The 20,163-nt window shown below is 41.8% G+C and overlaps 2 protein-coding genes across 4 annotated transcripts; both read left to right on the top strand.

The window, feature by feature from the left end:
- The first annotated feature begins 1,914 nt into the window (after positions 1 to 1,914).
- Positions 1,915 to 10,610, top strand: cct8 (chaperonin containing TCP1, subunit 8 (theta)). Of its 2 annotated transcripts, XM_027016976.3 has the most exons (16): positions 1,915 to 2,074; positions 2,770 to 2,860; positions 2,981 to 3,060; positions 3,197 to 3,346; positions 3,738 to 3,918; positions 4,030 to 4,091; positions 4,222 to 4,359; positions 7,028 to 7,206; positions 7,655 to 7,721; positions 7,851 to 7,938; positions 8,205 to 8,320; positions 8,397 to 8,468; positions 8,760 to 8,924; positions 9,050 to 9,169; positions 9,307 to 9,439; positions 10,363 to 10,610. In XM_027016976.3, the coding sequence occupies exons 1-15, from the start codon at positions 2,015 to 2,017 to the stop codon at positions 9,412 to 9,414; spliced, it is 1,677 nt and encodes a 558-aa protein (XP_026872777.1). In that variant the 5' UTR covers positions 1,915 to 2,014; the 3' UTR covers positions 9,415 to 9,439; positions 10,363 to 10,610. The 2 variants fall into 2 exon arrangements, with proteins under 2 accessions (XP_026872777.1, XP_026872778.1); XM_027016977.3 differs by lacking the exon at positions 9,307 to 9,439.
- A 241-nt stretch (positions 10,611 to 10,851) lies between these two features.
- tmem135 (transmembrane protein 135) lies at positions 10,852 to 18,666 on the top strand. Of its 2 annotated transcripts, none has more exons than XR_003411094.3 (15): positions 10,852 to 11,070; positions 12,249 to 12,376; positions 12,971 to 13,063; positions 13,392 to 13,425; positions 13,622 to 13,687; positions 13,982 to 14,028; positions 14,207 to 14,248; positions 14,421 to 14,588; positions 14,765 to 14,834; positions 15,177 to 15,344; positions 15,474 to 15,537; positions 15,646 to 15,722; positions 15,950 to 16,048; positions 16,828 to 16,891; positions 17,014 to 17,086. XR_003411094.3 is itself a non-coding variant. In XM_027017002.3 (15 exons), the coding sequence occupies exons 1-15, from the start codon at positions 10,930 to 10,932 to the stop codon at positions 17,144 to 17,146; spliced, it is 1,398 nt and encodes a 465-aa protein (XP_026872803.2). In that variant the 5' UTR covers positions 10,866 to 10,929; the 3' UTR covers positions 17,147 to 18,666. The 2 variants fall into 2 exon arrangements, 1 of the variants encoding a protein (XP_026872803.2); XM_027017002.3 differs by having other exon boundaries at positions 10,866 to 11,070; positions 16,824 to 16,891; positions 17,014 to 18,666.
- Positions 18,667 to 20,163: the final 1,497 nt, after the last annotated feature.

Below are 20,163 nucleotides of genomic sequence, written 5' to 3'. Positions count from 1 at the left end.
TGCTGTGCTAGAACATCTCCCTTTTGGGCCGCGAGGCAGTGAGGAGAGGCCAAAGCTGACTTGGCGTGTAAAGCCAAACAGTTTTTAAATATAGGCTAGTGTTCTAAAAGCAAATGAGTGAATCACGCCGCAGTGAGGTATTAAAGAGGAAACCTGACGCTGGGTCGGCTGCACTGCAGCTGCTATCCAAACATTCGCCTGAATAGCTGTAAAACACTTTGACAGCACTGTTGACTGCGTGTCTAGGTAGATATTTTGTTTTTAAGATGCCAGAGATCTACTGAAATAGAGATAGCACCTGTTTAACAGAAAAGAATGACAAAAGTTAAAATCGATCCGGCATGAGAAGGGCTTGTGGTGGGTTTTGCTGGTTGCTGTTTTGGTAGGAGGCATGCAATGTATGCCATTACTTGGGTGGGGGCAGGGCACGCAAAACCCCTTTTAGGGCCTATAGGACAGTAGTTTAAAAACCTGCCGATTTTAATAAGCAACTCACCTGAGGAATCATCAAGGCTGAAGCAGATTCTGACTTCAGGTTTGTCTGCAGTGACTCGTCTTGTTGAGGTGATCATTTATTCCTTGAAGTAGGGAGGACTCGGATGAAAAGATGGAGGGTATAAAGCTTGTTTCCTTTAATACACAGCTGTAATGTGAGATCATTCACCTCTCAGGGGCCATGACTGGATTTCATCATGTGCCCAAAGCTGCATCAGGGATTAAACAATTAGAGGCAGAGCCTCGTCAAGCCAGTGAGTGAGGTCACACTTCACAGTGATCGGATAGTGTCTTTGCACTGACCAAAGCATTTTATCCAGCTTAATTTCAGCCGAGTGCATTAATCAGTGTTCATAACACTCTGAACATTTGGAATGTTTGCAAAAAGCTATTTTTGCAGATACATATTTAAATATATTTAATTAATATGATTTTAGGTATGTGCAAGTTCAATAATGTGCAAAAAAAATATTTTTAGAAAATAGCATTTTAGATGTGTCCAGAAGGATGAACTGATTGCTAGACGACAAAACATCTAAATACCTTTTGGTGTAGTCGAATATTATTTAAATCCACATTGATACTTTTGAATAAAACGGCGTTTCAAATTTTTTTTTCTATTGTATCTTAAAAGAGTGAAAAAACCTATTGTTGGGTGATGTATCCTAAAGCTGTGTTTAAATAAAAAGGACATCGCATGCAGAATATTGCGTTACTGAAACTAGCCTAAAACAAATCACAACCTTTTAAAACATTTTGTAATCCGAAGTGTTAGCTACGTATTAGTGTTCTCAGATGAAAGCAAACTCACCTGGCAAAAAAAAAATTATTTCCTTCAAAAGAAAAGTTTAGCCAGATTCAAGGATGAGCTTTCCGAAACGCGACCCTTAGTGAGTCATGTGTGGCCGCTACTGCAGCATGAAGAGCCCGGCACTGGGCGACGGGATCACCGTAACAGCAGCTCTTCAGCACCACCACAGTCTGGCACGGCTGAGTGCTGCCCACTACACTTCACCCAGATGCCAGCTCAGTGTTCAGACGCATGACTTTAGGCAAGAGAAATGCCCATTGTTCTAATCAGCGTCGAGTAACAGACAGCAGCCAGGTGCTTCAGTTCTTTATGAAATCGGGTTATTTTGCCGCGTAAGCTTCGTTATTGGAGGGACGCGTAAGTTTGGTTCACTGTAAAAGTGTCCTAGGAGTAGAATTGCACATCAAGAAGATATTTCGGTCTACGCTGACAAGGTATCATTTATTATATGTTAACATTAGTCCACATAAGTATTGGTAGAGATTTATTAAAAAGAATAACTGGTTGACGCATACGTAAGTTCAAACAGCCCATAGCACAGTAAATGGTCACCTAGGCTAAACGAATCGATTCAGTCGACGAGCTACTAAATAGCCTCTGGGCGTGAGTAGCGATCTTTCGGTCGTCTACGGTTGGCCTGTCTTTGGCTCAGCTACTCTGCAGCATCTGTCCAGCGTCTTGTTTCTCCGGGCCGCTTTAACGTCGAAAATGGCCCTTCACGTCCCCAAGGCCCCGGGCTTTGCCCAAATGTTAAAGGACGGCGCGAAGGTGAGGCTTAATGTTTGCGTGTGTATGAGAAGTGTAGTCCGCAGTATGTTATGATGTTAGCTAACGCTAGCTACTTTGTTAGCTAGCTAGCAGCTTAGCCTGGCTCGTGTGCGTGGAGGTTTCTAGAACGTGGGCCCCGGTATCGTACAACCTAAACGATTTCACCAGTTAGCAAAATACTTCCGAGACATTAGATAGTTTAATTAAACACATTCACGATTAATATTGAGTCTTCGGAGCATAATGATAATGATATATCGTCTTTTTGTCAACGTTGCTAGCTAGATATTTAGCTAGCGGCTGGCTAGACATGTGCGCCCACCGGCAGACTGGCGAAGCTGAGCCTTAGCTAGAGCTCTCATTCTTCAGTGTCAGGTATCTGACCCTAAACGTTTCTGTGGAGGATTTAGTCATGGCAGTGTTGTGCATTAATCGTAGACAATATGCCCTTGTAGAATTCCTGTCAAGTAGCTACTGTAATTTATCCTGTTGGATAATCTCAGTAGAGGGTGAACAGTGTAGTAATAGGAAACGCGGTTGTGTACTAGTCTCGGTCCCTCCCTAGTTCGCTAACGGCTTTGACCACTAAAGCTTTTACATGTACATTCTTATAAGGGTCTCATGAATTATATCTCTTCTGGTAACCTTTTTTTGTAATATGCCTTTAAGTGATCCACTGTGACTTTCTCATTCAGCATTATTCCGGTCTAGAAGAAGCAGTTTTTAGAAATATCCAGGCATGCAAAGAACTGGCACAGACCACAAGAACTGCGTATGGTCCAAATGGTAAGTTACTTTGTCCTTATATTCTATCAAGATGGTTTATTTGGAAGCATCTCTGATTTATTTCTTAATTACTATATGTTAATATTATAGATCATGTATTATATGTATTATTATATACAGGCATGAACAAAATGGTCATCAACCATGTGGAGAAGCTCTTTGTTACCAATGATGCTGCTACCATTCTGCGAGAGCTTGAGGTGAATTTAGATGCTGGGAATTTTTAGTACCAAGGGGCCCTTCACCCTCTAATTGTGCTTGGCCTTGTGCATTACACATTACACATTGCATTACATATTACACATTAATGTCTTTCTTCTTTCTTTACTTCTTTAGGTGCAGCACCCAGCTGCTAAGATGATTGTGATGGCATCCCATATGCAGGAACAGGAGGTTGGGGATGGCACTAACTTTGTCCTGGTGTTTGCTGGCGCCCTTCTGGAGCTGGCAGAGGAGCTGCTCCGAATGGGGCTCTCTGTATCAGAGGTGGGTATTTTTGTTTGCTCCTTCAGCTCAGCTGGTTGAACATGTAGAGTTAGGTTCTAGCAACACCAAGGTCACAGGTTCCATTCTCAGGAAGTGCATGCAGTGCCATACTGAAATATGCAAGTTGCTCTGAATAAGTGCCTTACTCTGCAAATGTAAAGGTTTGCATGAACAGGCTATTTTATAATGCTGCTTGCAGTGAACTTGAACATCCTTAATACTAGCATGCTTTTAGTTACCTCACCTGAGGAGCAATTGTGTGGCTATTACTAAATTGGCTTCATGATGATTCTGTTAATGTGTGTGACTCACTTGCTTTGCTTTCATGGGCAAGGGGACTCCTTGACATTTTTTATTTTTGTTTATTGGTATTATAATACACTCCACTTAGGTCATTGAGGGCTATGAGATGGCTTGCAGGAAGGCTCTGGAGATTCTGCCGGAGCTCGTCTGCTCCTCCGCTAAGAACCTGCACGACCTGACCGAGGTCACGGCCTTGATCCGGACGGCTGTGATGAGCAAACAGTATGGAAATGAGGACTTCCTTGCCGACCTCATTGCACAAGCTTGTGGTAAGGGCTGCCTTGGATCTCCCATCATCCAGGGCCATTGTTTGAGCTCTCAGCAGTCAAAATATGACTCATAGATTTCAATGTGGCCTTGATTTTTTGTTTATTGTGCAGTTTCCATCTTCCCCGAGTCTGGCAACTTCAATGTTGATAATGTCCGTGTATGTAAGATTTTGGTGAGTCTCCACCTAAAACTTTACTCTCCAGCTGTAGATAAGAATATAATGCTGTATTTACTTCAAGAAATCTAGTGTATGTATGTGCTTGCTTTTTTTGTATTCTCATGCTGATTATTTCAACACAAAGGGTTGTGGTCTGAATGCTTCATCAATGCTGCATGGAATGGTTTTCAAGAAAGAGGCAGAAGGAGACATCACAACAGTTAAAGACGCTAAGATCGTTGTATTTTCCTGTCCATTTGACTGCATGGTTACTGAGACCAAGGTGAGCATATCATTCAAAAGTCTCATCATGATGAGAGGAAATGATACTACTGTGAATACAGTTATGTGGCAGAGTACAATGAAATAGCAGTCTTGATTGTACACTCACATTATAGCAATCAACTAAGTCAACATCCTAGATCTCAATCCAGAAGAATGCAGTCTTGGGAACAGCTAAGATACAGCACAGGACCCTCAAGCTCCCAGGCCTCTGGTAGAAGACCAGAGCTTGAAGTAAAAAATCTGCCCAGGGCAGGGCGAGTGGGGAGTTGTATGTAAATACAAAATTTCCCCATTCCCCCTCTTTTGGACAGTCTTTACTTCTATCTCAGGTCCTCGAACGCCGACCTGTGGTGTAGTGCGGTGCAGTGGTGCTATGAACAAAAAGTGCCATTTAAGAATGAATAAATATATATGTCTTCTAGAATCTGTTCCTAAATATGACTATAGTATTCTTATGCAGATCATCATACAGGTACTGTCATAGTTAGTATTTGGCAGTGTTCAGTTCTCGTATGGCCCTGAGATAAAAGCTGTTAAGTCTGTCTGTTTGTGACGTGATGTCCAGGGTGGGATGTGTCTTTAGTATGTTGCCTGCGCTACTGAGGCAGCAAAAACTCAATAAGTCCTCCACAGATGGAAGTGAGCAGCCAGCCAGTGATCTTCTGAAGGGCTCATCTGTCTGCCACCACACAGAAAGATGGTGTGTCGGCCCACTCTGGATGGACCAGTAGTAGAAGGACAATACCAGCAATGTGTGCTGCAGGTTATTTTTCCTAAGAACCCTCAGGAAGTGTAGTTGCTGCTGCACCAACTTGACTGCAGCTTGTTGGAGGCCCAGGAAAGGTCTTCAATGTTTTGTGTGCTCAGGACACTGAAAGTAGGAACCCTTTCCACAGAGGCCATGTTGACATATAGTGGATCGGGGTCTGTCTTGTTGTTCCAGAAATCTACGTTTTTAAGGAGTTCAGGATGAGATTGGCAGCATGGTGCTCTGAAAACAGTCTTTGGACTTCATCCCTGAATACTGAATCTTCTCCTCAGATGGGTCCAACCATAGTTGTCATCTGCAAACTTGATGTTTAAGGGGGCTCAGTACATAGCCCTGTGGGGCACCAGTGCTGGTTGTGAGGGTGAAGTAGTGGGGCCCTAGTATAGTAGTTTGAGGGCAGTTAGTCAGAAAGTCTTTGATCAAGTAGCAGGTTGGTTGGGAAACTGCTAAGTCGGTAATTTTAGTGACCAGTTTGTCAGGCATCACCGTATTCAAGGCAGAGCAGAAGTCTATAGTAAACATCCTTACTTGGCTCCCCTGGTGTCCAATTTGGGTCAGTGCTGTGTGTAGAACACTGACATCTGTAGACCCAGTTGCTCTGTAGGCAAACTGGTGTTGGTTGAAAGTATATGGAAGGCTAGCTTTAATATGGTGCAGGGCATGCCACTTTAAACACTTCTTCATAATGATCCGTGTGAATACCACTGGATGGTAATCATTGAGACTGCTGACATCAGGTTTCTTTTTTTTGTTTTGTTTTTTGGCAGTGGCATGATTGTGGCAGACTTCAGATTCAGTGGGGTGATGTATCTAGACAGGGACAGGTTGAAGGTCTTTGTGAAGTCTCTCGTAAGCTGGTCTGCACTTTCTTTCAGCATCCTTCCTGTCACACCATCAGGGCTGGCAGCTTTCCTCAGGTGCACTGCTCTGAGCACCTGCCTCACGTCGTGCTCCTCATGAGGATGTTACTGGTTGGGGTGTCGTGTGTCTTTGATGCTTCCAACTCATAGCGAGCAAAGGGGTTGTGTATTGAATGCCCTCTCACGCGCACCATGGGTGGTGGTTGTTGTTTGGTGAAGTTGTCCTCAAGCTTTGCCTTGTAAGCCTCATTAGTCTTGCTGATGCTTCTCTTCATATTGGCTCTAGCAGCACTGTATAAGGCTCTGTTGCCAGAACTGAAGGCAGAGTTTTGGACATTGAGGAGAGTTCTGACCTCCTGTGTAATTGAAAGCTACTGAGATGTTTCAGTGGTTACGTTTTCAAGACAGTTCTGTATGTAACCAAGTACAGTTATGAACTCCTCCAGTTCTGGTCCTCAAAATGTCCCAGTTAGTCCTTTCGAAGCAGTCCTGCATATGCAGGGAAGCTCCTTCAGGCCATAACTTAAGTCTTTGTGGTGGGTTGATCTTTCTCCTGAGTGGTTTCTGTTTTGGGGCTGTGAGTATTGGTCAGTGATCTGTATGGTCTAAGTGTGGGAGTATTGTCTTAAAACCGTTCTTAATGTTTGATTAAACCTTACCTAGCATAATCTTCAAAGGAAAATGGTTGCATGATTAAGGGCAGTGGTAGCTCAGTGGTTAAGGTGCTTGACTTGTAATCGGAAGGTTGCTGGTTCAAACCATGTTGCCACTGCTGGGCCCCTGAGCAAGGACTTTAATCCTCAATTGCTCAAGTTGTACTCACTCATAATTGTAAGAGTCTTTGCATAAAAGCATCAGCTAAATGCCATAAATGTAAATTGAAGGTAGCCCTGAGGAGTTTTATTTAACACTTGAATACCATTTCACTGCGAGTTATACTGTGTATGACTACGTATGTGACGAATAAACCGAACTTGAACTTGAATAACATTGACACGGTGGTGAAATGACCATGTTGGTCTCTGCCTCTTGCTTAGGGCACGGTGTTGATAAAGAATGCGGAGGAGCTGATGACCTTCAGCAAAGGAGAGGAGGACCTGATGGAGGCCCAGGTGAAGGCCATCGCTGAAGCTGGCGCCAACGTGGTGGTGACCGGGGGCAAGGTGGCAGACATGGCCTTGCACTACGCCAACAAGTACCAGCTCATGGTAGTCCGGTGAGAGTGCTCTGTACTGATACATGCCTTGCCTCAAGAACTAGTTAACCTAAGTGGTATGCAGAAAATTGGTATATTGCTACATGTTATGATTTGCGATGTGTTTAAAAGTGGTGCCCACTTGGTTTAAGATTATTACATTTTGGCATTATTTTTACTGAAATTATTCACACCTGCTGGATCATGAGAATGCTATGGTTCATTATCCCAGCCAGAGAATGCTCACTGATCAGGATGCTCCCCATGAATGATGTTGGACCTTAACTGCGTATGACAGCATTCTCTGATTTTAGTGCTGCAAAGGCAAATATGATATTAATACAAGATGTATTGTGAACCGCAAGCTGTAATGTATAAAAAGACAATCACAGGAGATATTACCAGAATGTCCTTCAGTGGTGGGGGTGATTTGACATGATATATTGTTTCCTGTGTGTTCTTCATACAGCCTCAACTCCAAATGGGACCTTAGAAGGTTATGTAAAACTGTCGGTGCTGTAGCTTTGCCCAGAATGGTGAGCCTTAAAATGATTTCCACCTAGAATTAAGTTCCTCCTGTTATTGGGTTAAACCGTGAAGGATTGATGCAGTTGATTGGCCTCATGCTATGTGCTTCAGGCTTGTGTGTGTTTCGGTGTCTACAGACCATCCCCACCCCCGATGAGATGGGTCACTGTGACAGCGTGTACCTGACGGAGGTCGGAGACACCCAGGTTGTGGTGTTCAAACATGGTAATAATATTTTCTGTCCAGCCCACTGGTTCATTACATTGTTACACATATGCTTCACTTCTTCATGGATGGGGTTTGTGTTTTTTGTCCATTATGTCCTAAGGTGCAGCCCCTACCTTATCTGGTTGTCCACTGTTGTTGTAAAGTGTAACTCAAGTTCCCCCTAGAATTTCAAATAAATAATAATTAGTAGTACATGAATCTCATTGAGAGCTTATTGAGCAATTTCCGATCCAGATACATCACATGATGACTCTGATTTATAGACAAAGAGGATGGTGCCATCTCTACACTGGTAATTCGAGGTTCCACAGACAACCTGATGGATGATATTGAACGAGCTATTGACGATGGGGTGAACACCTTTAAGGTCCTTGTCAGGGTAAGGTTTTTACTTTGTACCTTCAGTGCCAGTTTTGCTGTTATTACTGCAGTTGTTCATGTTGTTTTATTCTTAGGACAAGAGATTGTGCCCAGGCGCTGGCGCTACTGAAATTGAGCTGGCTAAGCAGATTATGTCCTATGGAGAGGTAAGACATTTCTGAACTGCACTTTACTGCAGTGAAGAAGGAATTCATAACATAATGTTTTGAAAGTTTATGTACAAAAAATATTTTTCAGTGTCATTGCTTTGGCAGAATAGATTGTCATCCTGTAATCAAAGAGGATGTCTGTACATGTTAAAATGTACAGTTTACGGTGAAACAATCCACCCTTAAAAAGGTTCACACTATCTGTGCATATCAGATCAACATACCTCAAAACTGACTTGAAGGGCTGAACTGGAGATTTTTCCTGAAGACCTTGTTATGGTTTTCCAGTCGTGCCCAGGTCTGGAGCAGTACTCCATCAAGAAGTTTGCTGAGGCTTTTGAGGCTGTGCCGCGTGCCTTGGCCGAGAACTCTGGTGTGAAGGGCAACGAACTGATCTCCAAGCTGTATGCAGTTCACCACGAGGGCAACAAAAGCATGGGCTTTGATATTGAGGTGAGCTTTGCCATTCATTAACCCAGACTGTCCAGGTGTGGCATGTGCCCGAAGGCAGGTCGTGTTGGATTTAATTTCGTTACCATGGTTCTAGTTCACTGGTTTCCTTCTGCTTTCTTTGGTAGGGTGAAGGGCCTGCTGTGAAAGACATGCTTGAGGCTGCCATTTTGGACCCTTACCTGGTCAAACACTGGGGCATCAAACTGGCCACCAATGCAGCCATCACTGTCCTCAGGGTCGATCAGGTCAGCTGCTTCGTAACACTGATTAGTCACAAACAGTAATGGATCAGTCCATTCTTAATCCTTTTCCTTTGGCAAGAGCCTACAGCCAAGTTTTTTTTTTTTTCCCCCGATTGTAACGTGGTGTGCGTATGTGTCAGATCATTATGGCGAAGCCAGCAGGGGGGCCTAAAGCTCCCAAACAGCAAGGCCATTGGGACAAGGATGGATGGGAGGAGGAGCCTGATAAATTTGACACACACCATTGATAAGAAACTCCCTGAAATGGGACAGGTGCCCTACTACTTTCTATGTGTGCTTAACCACTGGGGTGAAGGGGAATGCATGAACACGCTCACCCCTATAACGAAGTAATCACAAGAAAAAGATTGTTATTAATAAAATGTTGGAGGAGTGCATGAACTCCCTTTTGGAACTGAATATTGTTTCTAGCGAACACACTGCATTTTTTGATGCAGTAAATAGATGTGATCTACAAAACAAGTTCCAGTAATGAACCATTTTCTGCTTCACTCAGTAAACTGCCTAAATAGTTTGTTAGAAATGTTTCTCTAGTACATGTTAAATAAACTAAGGCAACCTGTTGAAGATGGTTCCCCAGAATCGTAGAAGATATCTCAGAAATTACTGATTGAGACAAGTTACTCCGTTTTACCAGAATGCTTCAGCTTGTTTTTTTTTTTCCTTACTGTCAATTTGTTCTTCTAATATTTGGTATGTAGTATATATTTGTGTAGGTCTATGCCATATCTATGTAGATGTCATGAATGCTTGATTTGGGGCCAGGTATAAGCACAGTAGTTTTCTGACATGCTAGATTTGTAGATGTACCTCGATTGTTATTTGACCCCCGGGGTAGGTTTTGTTTTCGATAGGCCTTTTTGACGGGTGTTCATTTCAAAACCCTTCTAACCAGTGTGCTTTGTTGACACGTGAATAGAATCATGCTAACAACTGTCACTTTGCATCATAGCATTGTTGCAGTCACATTTTAAAATGGAAAACTAAGGCCTGGCCAATAGATTGTGTGTTGCATGCACTGAGCACTTTTTCCCTTCCGTTAGTGTTCAGAGATCTTGGCTCCTGTTTCTGATGTGTTCACACGCCTGAACTAACTGCACTGGAAGTTTAGGTTCTTTTGCCATCGTTTGACAAGCCTGTGTTTTTTGTTTTTTGTTTTCCTCTTGTCCTCACAGATCATCATGGCCAAGCCAGCAGGAGGACCCAAAGCTCCACAAGAGAAAAAAGACTGGGATCAGGATGATTGAGGCACCCTTGTTTGCAAAATGGCATATTCTCCTTTGCGATTCAACTGTTTATTTAATATCAGCACCATGTTTTGTATTGTTTTCTTTTCTTTTTAGAACAAGCTTCAAGTTCATTCATGTGAATAGAAATGGATAGCTCAATAGTTTGTCCCAATAAAAGGCACTTGAGCTGTGAAGTCAGTTTCTTTCGCTTTTCTTTTTTTAACCAAATTCATTGCCAGATGTCCCCTTGCACTTGACTGACAGATGCACAAAGTTGAGTACACTTCATCTAGTGGAAAATCGAATTTTTAAAAAGTCGCATATTCAATGAAAATTGGAATCGATCATTGTAAAAGGATAATGTAACTTATCCACATGTTATGTTGAATATTTTTGCATGTTTTTTCCCTGAGAGCTGGGCTGTGGCCAGATAAGTCGCTTGGGGCCTGGGGGAGCTTTCCTGGGCGCGCGCCTTGAGCCCTCGTGCGCGCGTACCCTCGTTGTTCGGGGAACATGGCCGCTTTCAGCAAGTCCATACCGCACAGTTGCTATGAAATAGGACACACCTGGAGTCCGTCGTGCATACTTTCAACGTTACAGGTGACAGCCGGTGCTCTGGAGGCCTCTTTCAAGATCTATGCACCGTTGTATCTAGTGAGTATGCTGAGCATTCGGTGTGTAAGTTACTGTAAGGATGCTTGGGATTTTAAGAGCTAGCTCACTGGCTATTATTAACCCTGAAGTAGGTCTCTATCTTAGCCGATAGCTAGCATGGCATAGCTGGGTTCGATCACAAGAGAAGTTTGAACTAAGGTCTGCTCTGGATACCTCGTACGAGTTAATCTGCGGCTAGAAGTTTGATTTAAGCGTTAACGTTGGCCAATTAGCTAACCCATTTATAACCTTAGGGGACGAAGCTAGCTAGCTAGCCTAACCTAGGTTAAGACGACTCAGCACGATAACCACAGTCTACCAAGTAAATCTAACATTGCTTTTTAAGGTATTAGCCAATTTATGGAACTGCTCAAACGCATAACATTGGCCAACTTGCAGAGCTAGTTCATGCACTAAATCATTTACATTTACAAGCTAGCTGCCAGTAAATAGCCGTGTTAACCAACCGAGACATTAGAATCCCCTTGGCTTAATTTGTTTTTGTAACTTTTTTTTTTTTTTTTTTTGTCCGATTGCGTTTCGCCAAAGTTTACATTGTGACCTTCCAATAGCTACAATCCATGTTGTTAAGGCCGTTTCTGATTTAAACAGCATAGGGGTCGAAGTTTCGATGATCAGGATCTTTTCAGTTGCTGGTGGCTTCAGTAAGGTCAGTCGTGTTTAACCTGCAGCTTTGATCAAACTAGCCTGATAGAATTGCCTCGTATTGTGGTAACCATCTGAACGGTTCTAGTTTGTTAACCGCAGAGGATTAGGTGCAAAGGGAACTAAGCAGTTAGCGAGCTAAAAGTCTCCTTAGCCTCTTTAACATCTGCTGTTTCTCAATAGCTAAGCGGCAGTTCATGTTTTCGTGCGGGGTTTGGTGGCTAGACGTAGTTGCAACACACTGTCACACCACTCCATTGATTCTGGACAATATAGTTCAACCTTTAATCCCTGCTTTTCTGATTGGTTGTGGTTTTGGGGCTGCTGTCTGTAACGAAGTAGTTGTCAAATGTAGTGTTAATTTACAACCACTGTCAACATTTTTGCCACTATCAGATGGGCTTGCCTGCAGAATGTTCGAGGCACGTCTGCTCTAAATTAAGCAATTCTTCAGGTATGGAAAGCCTGCCTGAAACATTTGGTGTTCAAACTGTATGCTGTACTCCCTCTAGATTGCGGCCCTCTTAAGGAGGCGAAAAAAAGACTATTACAAGAAGAGACTCATTCCTGAGATCCTGCAGTCCACGTCCTTTTTGACTGCAAATGGGGGCTTGTACATTGCCTTTTTCTGCATACTTAGGTAAGCACACAGAAACCAAGCCTCCATTCTTGTCAATGAAAGCACAGCCACTTGGCCCATCTATCTATGAGGAATATGATTCTATCAGCTGGCTAAAGTTCAAGGACCATATACCAAGTCTTAAATGATGATGCAGTTTACTATGCTTTGCTCTGATTTTATGGTGGCAAGTTAAAAAAATGAAACTGTGTATCGTTTCTAGGTCTTTCAGTGAATATGATTTGGTTATGCCATTTCTTTTAATGTGTTTGTGGTAAGATTAAGATCTAGGCCAGATTGAATGCCTTTATCTGGACACACAGACATACACACCTGTGTACAGTACAACGAAATGTTTCCCTTCACATATCCCAGCTGCTTTGAGCTGTGGTCAGAGTGTAGGATCAGCCATCATATGGCACCCCTGGAGCCGAGTGTGTTAATGGCCTTGATCAATGGGTCAGCAGTGGCTGCATGGCAGTCCAGGGTTTGAACCCACAATCTTATGATTAGTTTTTGATTAGTTTGTATTTTTTAATTTTTATTTTTTTCTTCTTGAATTGTCTGGTTGGGGTCCTCTTGGGTGCTTCCCCCTTCCCTCTGTGTGTCATGCAGGAGGCTGCTGGGTCGTTTCTACTCCTGGTCTGCAGGCTTTGGAGCCGCACTGCCTGCCTCGTACATTGCTATTCTGATAGAACGTAAAAGCAGGTTGGCTTTGACTTAGTGTTTTCTAGACGTTAACTGACTGTTCTCTAGAGGAAAGTGATCAGCTGTATTGAGTGAGACTCTGCATAACATGTATAACACCCAGAGAAATTCACATAACCAAAAAAGCATGAGTACGTTTTAGAGCTGAAATACATGTGGGACATCCAAGCCAGTTCTCATAAGTAGTATGGTTAAGTAAGTTTAAGACCAGGCTAGAATAAAATCCAAGGTGTTTTCGTTACCGATCTTATCCAAGGCTACTAGCCCTTGGTTTTAAGCTTTTTTGCTATGACTAATGCATAGATGTAATGCATCTGTCTTTCTGCAGGAGAGGACTTCTAACAATATATATGGCAAACCTGGTAAAAACCCTTAAGCACCGTATCAGAAATGTCAAAGTTGATTTGGGTTTTTGCACATCTTCATGATGAATGTCACTATATATTTCTTGGTGACTGTCACTGTATCATGTATGATTTCACATTAATAGATTGTTGAAATAATTTGTTTTAAAGTGAGAGGAAATTAAATTTTATACATGTTCTGTTTATTTTCAAGGCGACTGAGACAATATTCCGGATGGCTGTCACGCGAGGCATTGTTAAACCTTTAAAACATGGAGAGGTACACTCCTAGATATTAATGCACCATTCCAAGGAATGGACTCTTTACAGTGAAATGATGCTACACATCTCTTCAGTGGACTTCAGAACATTGGAACTAGGCAATGAAAATGCATGCTAACATGACTAACACATTACATTCCACACATTGGGAGGTTTGGAGTGCTAGCATGAAAAATGTGATTTTGATCAAGTTCCCTGTTTTCTTACTCTGAAAAGGAAGTATCAAACAATCTCTGAAATGTTTATTTCCTGTTCAGATTGCCTGTATCTCATAGAGCATCTTGTTTTTCAGGTTCTGCTCTTCTGCCTGACTGCATCGCTTTACATGTTTTTCTTCAGGTAAGTGGGGTCTAAAGAATATTTGGAATTATTTGAGAGTTTCATAAATATTTTGATAAATCTGTACTAGCCAACTTCTGTGTTTTTGTTATTGGTGACTTCTGAATTAATATATTAGTTTTAGTTTTTATAGTAGTACAGCAATAATATGTAGATGTACATTTTTTTTTTTCTTCAGGTGTAAAGACGGACTTGAGGGCTTTGCTTTTTCAGCATTAAAGTAAGTGTCTGTCTTATTAATTTGTCATATGACTTTGCACGGTACTGTTTCTTTCTCTCCCACAATAAGTTGACAAAGAATATGCGTTAACACCCAAACAGAAGGAAACCGCCTGACGCTAGGATACCTCTCCTTTGCTCGTTAACGAGGATTATGTGTCTGTCTTGGGCAGGTTTATCGTTGGCAAGGAGGAGATCCCCACACACTCCTATCAGGAGCTAGGCAGCACTTCCTGCTCTGAGAGGGCAGCACCGCCAGCCAGCCACACACCAGAGGGGGTGTGTGCTTCGTCCCGGGGCAGGGCCATCGCTGCCCTGACCCGCAGGCTTCTGGACTCGCTGTGAGTACAAGAGAAGCATGTGTGCCATGTGTAGACTAATGGGGTCTTGGGTACTGTTGGCCTTATGTAAACAGTGGAGCTCTGGAACATCAGTGGTGGAAAACTAGTGTAAAGACTGTGATGTGGTTGCTCTCTCTACACCGTGTGTCCGCGTATTTTGCCATGTCCCTTTTCAGCTGCAAGCATGGACCTAGACATAGGTGCTGCAAACACCATCAAGACAACTGCATATCCTACTGTGTCAAAGTAAGAGTCTGCCCTTTGCTCGGGGTGTGCGTCTATATATGTGGTCAGGAAAACCCACCCTTATTTTATGTTGGATCAGCAGATTTTGTACTTGGCTGGAATCCTAAATTGTAATAATTTGCTTATTCTTTCCACTCATTGACTGTGAGATTAAAATGAACAATTCTCCCTTAAGAATTGTATTACACATTCACAGCACACGCATAAATTGCTCATGAACACTACATAGTTATTTTCAAGATCTTATGTCAGCAGTTCCAGACTGCATTAATTTAGGCTTTCCAAATCAATTAATTTAACTGAAGTTTGCCAAGTGACACTGTTCTCTTGTGTGTCCGGAAGGGCTTCATCCGCATGTTCAGCGTGGGCTATCTCATCCAGTGCTGTTTGAAGGTACCGTCTACATTTAGGCAGGTTTTCACCAAACCCTCTCGCCTTCTGTCGCTGCTCTACAACAAGGAGAATTTCCAACTTGGAGCCTTTCTCGGCTCCTTTGTCAGTATATACAAGGTAAAGTGTAAAGTGGCCAAAAGGTTGTATCCCCTCGACTCTGTAAACTCTGAGTATGTTGTTCACCTTAAAAATGGAATTTTTGTGAAAAACTTCTGTTTTATTTTGTCATACATGTTCCTTTTAAAGGGGACCAGCTGTCTCCTGAGGTGGGTCCGAAACATTGACGACGAGCTTCACGCTCTCATAGCAGGTAAACCTTGTTGGCGTTCCATCAGTGTTCGTTCACGTTCTCTCTGGCCTTCTCACTGTCGGGCACACTTCATCCATTTCCTTTTCTACCACGTCTCGGTTGTTTCAGGGTTTCTCGCAGGCACCTCCATGTTCTTCTATAAGAGCACCACCATCTCAATGTACCTCTTCTCCAAGTTGGTGGAGGTAATGGAGTACTTCACGTACATATCACCTGTTTGTCTTGCATGTGTTGCTTTCAAAGCGGCCTTGCTGTCACTAAGCTTTGATGTGCGAACATCACAAATGCTTTTTCGCAATCAGATATGTTACATATATAGGATGTCATTTCTTGCTTGATGATTAGCAGTGCTGTTGGTCTTGCTAATCTCCATGTCTGAACACAATGTTCTATTATCATCTTCCCTGCTTAGACGATGTACTTCAAAGGTATTGAAGCAGGTCACTTCCCCTACTTCCCTGAAGCTGACACAGTAATATACGCCATCTCCACTGCTATCTGCTTCCAGGCGGTGAGTCTTTACAGCAGCAGTATTGGGGGACACAGATGTAAAACAAGCAAACATTTCAGTCGCAAGTTTAGCACCACAGAAATGGGTGCCAACACTGTAGTACTGCTTGCTGTTGTATGGTTGCCTACTTTCATGAAGGTTCTCCAGAAAAAGCCGGAGCATCTTTAGGTTTCATGTTAGACTGTCACCATCCTCAATCCAGTTCATTGCTGGTTAATTTCTGACCACAGTAGCACTGCTGATCATATGATATTTGTGTGGTGGCCCGTTCTCAAAAACCATGGTACCGCTGGGGATGTTGAGCTGTTTCAAACTCATCATATTGCTGAGGTTTTGAATAGAAGATGGCTAAAGTGCACTGCATGTCAGCAGTTTGGTTATTATAGACTTGTACAAGGCTATAATATGATTTATAATAAAGACCGTTATAATAAGGTGGTTCTATTAACATGGTATATATTAATAATGCATATATAAATGTATGTAATCATCAGTTGATTCATATTTATAGTGGATGAGAACTGAAGTATAACTATTTGCGCAGTAATCCTCAGGCAGAAATTTCACCTCTTCTATGGCTAACAAGCTGAAACACTCTAGTACATATATACGATGATAGTGGGGTTTTTTTGTGTTTTTTTTAACCTTCACTTAAATATTAAGTCTGCATCCAAGTATTTTGAAAAGGAGGCATCAACCTATATTTTATTGTATGTTCTGTAATTTATACTTGTCATTTTGACCTTCATTTTGACTGAAAGCTCCTTCTCTGTAGGCAGTGATGGAAGTGCAGAATCTACGGCCATCATATTGGAAGTTTTTACTACGATTGACCAAGGGCAGGTGTGTACGGCATGCATTCAATTCGCACTGTTTTTTTGCCAAAGAGAAAGTTTCGACAGCTCTCTGAAGCAGGCACTGTGGGTGTGTCAGCTAACCCACTTGCTATGTTTCTGAATCTTCAGGTTCGCTCTGATGAACAGGAAAGTGCTTGATGTGTTTGGGACCGAAGCTTCTAGAAAGTTTCGCGACTTCACTCCCAAGCTGGACCCCAAGTACATGCTGGTCCCGCCAGATGCAGGCATGCCGCTGAGTTAATGGGCCAGCCGCCCGCCGGTGTGATGACCACTCGGAGAGCCTGGTTTTAATGTGAATGGCAACGCCTTGGTTGAGCATGTCATCCTGGTGTTGCACGGAAGCAGTATTACATCTGTATCCACTTACAATCAATGGAAGTTAATCAGAAGGAGTTTTTTGTTAAGTGGATCATGATTGAATCATTGCCACCGATTAAGGCCTTGTTTGTTTACTTTTACAGTGGAGGGTGAGGCCTCTCGTCATTCATTAAGTGAGTCATAAAGAAAACTGACTTGATTCCTTAATTGGGACTGAGAGCATGAATTTAAAACTAGGCTGTTGAGAGATTTAAAAAAAAAAAATCTCTTCATATTCAAATACAAGAATATATGATCATTGTGTAAGAGTTATTCCATTGACTGTTCTTTGGAACTATTTTGAGCTTTTATATGCTCAGTCCAGTACAGGAGCAAAAATAGGATGCCTGTGTGAGACATCTGGCTGGATAAAACCTGAGGTGTGTACCACAAAGCAGAGTTCTTGGGTTGGTCCACTTTGCTCAAAGAAACAATACTTAATAGAATGTGTATTTCTTTTTTTAGTTAGCTATGGAAGAGCAATGGTCATCTTCCGGTAATTCCGATAAATAACAGGGCGTTCTACTTGAATTTTCTTAAATGAGTAACAGCTTGAACTGGAGCAGTTCTGACAAGTTGCAGAGGTGTCTTTTGTAGAGGTAACTCTCCTGTGCATGCACTACATAGAATTCACAATGGTTTTTTTTAAGCACATCAATATGTGCTTAAACACATACGACACAATGTGTCGTAGGATGTTATTCTTCCTGAATCTTCCCAGTAAAAAGACATTTTTCAACAAGAAAATCTATTGTATGATATAACAGCATAGTTTAAAACCCTAGGTGAAGCAACAAATGCAGCCAGTGAAATGAGTGAAACGAGCACTAATGTCCAAGTTTCCTTCCCCAAATCCCATTTGCGTTTGTAAAGCTAGCTTTCGTGATGGAGCGTGGCTATGCTGAGCTTGCATTGTGGTAGAACCTTCAGTCTTACATGAGTTTCCTTTGTAGTGTATTATTTTTGAGTTGGTGAGCTTACTGGCATTTTCTGAAGTGCACAAAAAATGTTCCATAAGAATTGAAGATATGGGTGCTTTTAATCTAAAATGGTATCTTAATAACAGTCAAGATATATTTGTCTATATATATGAGATGATTCCAGGGAACACCTGCAGTTTTCTGTAGTTAAAGATGCAGTGGTAAAAATAAATAAATTAAAAATGTAGTGTAGTACACAAGATTCTCAGCTGTGCAATATCACTTTGGAACAAAAGTGGATGGGGGGAGTACTTAGGCACCCACTGGTCAGATTTGTTTTGATTAGCAATAAACACGTAGTGTAATATAACAAATAATTGAAGTGTTGCTATATACTTGAATGAAACTGTAATTTATGTAAAAAGAAAACAGCTGTTTCTATAAAGACAAATGCATTCTATTAAAAATCAAAACATTTCCAGTCTGTGTGGTTGGTTTCACTTCTGTTTGAGTCATGAAGAATCCTTCTGTGTTGTCGTCTTGTGCCCTCCTCTTGTAAGGGATCCAGTGTTTTCATGTTGCTGATCATGCTCACATACCAGGTTAGCAATTACCAGTTCACTCACTTGCCCCCTGCTCTTTCTGCTAATCTTATTAGAACCTTTGATCAGTTTCCTATGTTTATTTCAGGTTTTCTTGCAGTTACTTCCATGTTTAATAAGAGCATCTTGCTGTACCTTTTCCAAATCAATTCAGGAGTTTACTCAAATAATATGCTTTACACACATCTTACTTCTCAGGAATGTATATCCAGTGTCCCTGTACTATATCTGGTACCATTTTTATATATATTGCAACACATTATTCTGCCACACTGAGTCCCCAGTCTTGCTAATCCCTCTATGAAGACTGCTCTTAATATCTTCCCTTCTCAAATTCCACTTACTCTGCAAAGATATATACAGCATATCATTTTGTGTGTTGGTGCAAACTAACAGAAAAGTTAACACAAGTTGCACAAAAACCAAATATTACCCTTTCAAAAAAAAAAAAAAATTACTGATCTACACTGAGTGGAGGGTAAATTTAGACCAAATTAAACACAAAAGTATTTGGACTCTTGCACATCATTCCTGTATTGAGCTTGTTTATGTCATTGCAAAACAATGGGCAGTAGTGTATGTTCCCTTAGGCCACTCCAGCCAACAAACACTTTGTGCACAGAGATCTCAGACTTTGTGCACAGCTGCTTGGACATAGAAAGCCATTTCAGAAAGCTCTCAACACAAAGTTCTTGTGCTGATGTTACTTCCAGAGGCAGTTTGTAACTGCAGTGAGGGATAAAACGGAGGATATGTGATTTCTGCATGCTCTGTGCTTCAGTACTTAACAGCCTGTGAGTTTGCATTGCCTACAGTTTCATGGCAGAACTATTGCAGCTCCTAGATGCATCCTCACAGTACCGCTTAGTCCACCAGAGCAGAAATTTCACAAACTGGAATGTGGCAGTGGTGTAATCCTATGTCCGTGGCATGTTTGAATTCTCTGAGGTCTTCAGTACAACTAATTCTACTGTCAATGTTTGTATATGCAACTTGCATGGCTATGTGCCTGATTTTAAACATCTGTTAGTAATTGGTGTGGCTGAAAAACCTGAACTCAATAATTAGGAGTGTACATATACTTTTGACCAGGCATTAATCATAGTAATAAATAGTGTAAAATAACAGATTGAAACATGGATTAGTTATTCAATAGCAATTAGTAATTAAAACATTGCTTTATACTTGTGGAAATTGAAGGCCATCACACCCACAACCCTATATTTATGGGTAGCTGAATTTAGAAAATCATAGATATTATTGTATGGAACTATGTAATGTTATGTCATATTATGGTAATGATTATGTTGTACGTACGTGTATAGTACGCTAGAGCTGCTCTGGAACGTCTTACTTCCCAATTTGACATCTGTACATTG

Source organism: Electrophorus electricus, chromosome 19, assembly GCF_041902795.1.
Source record: "Electrophorus electricus isolate QZ-2024a chromosome 19, ASM4190279v1, whole genome shotgun sequence".
Taxonomy (NCBI): Eukaryota; Metazoa; Chordata; class Actinopteri; order Gymnotiformes; family Gymnotidae; genus Electrophorus; species Electrophorus electricus.
The sequence above is the reverse complement of the archived record's forward strand: the minus strand, read 5'-3'. Positions and strand labels throughout refer to the sequence as shown.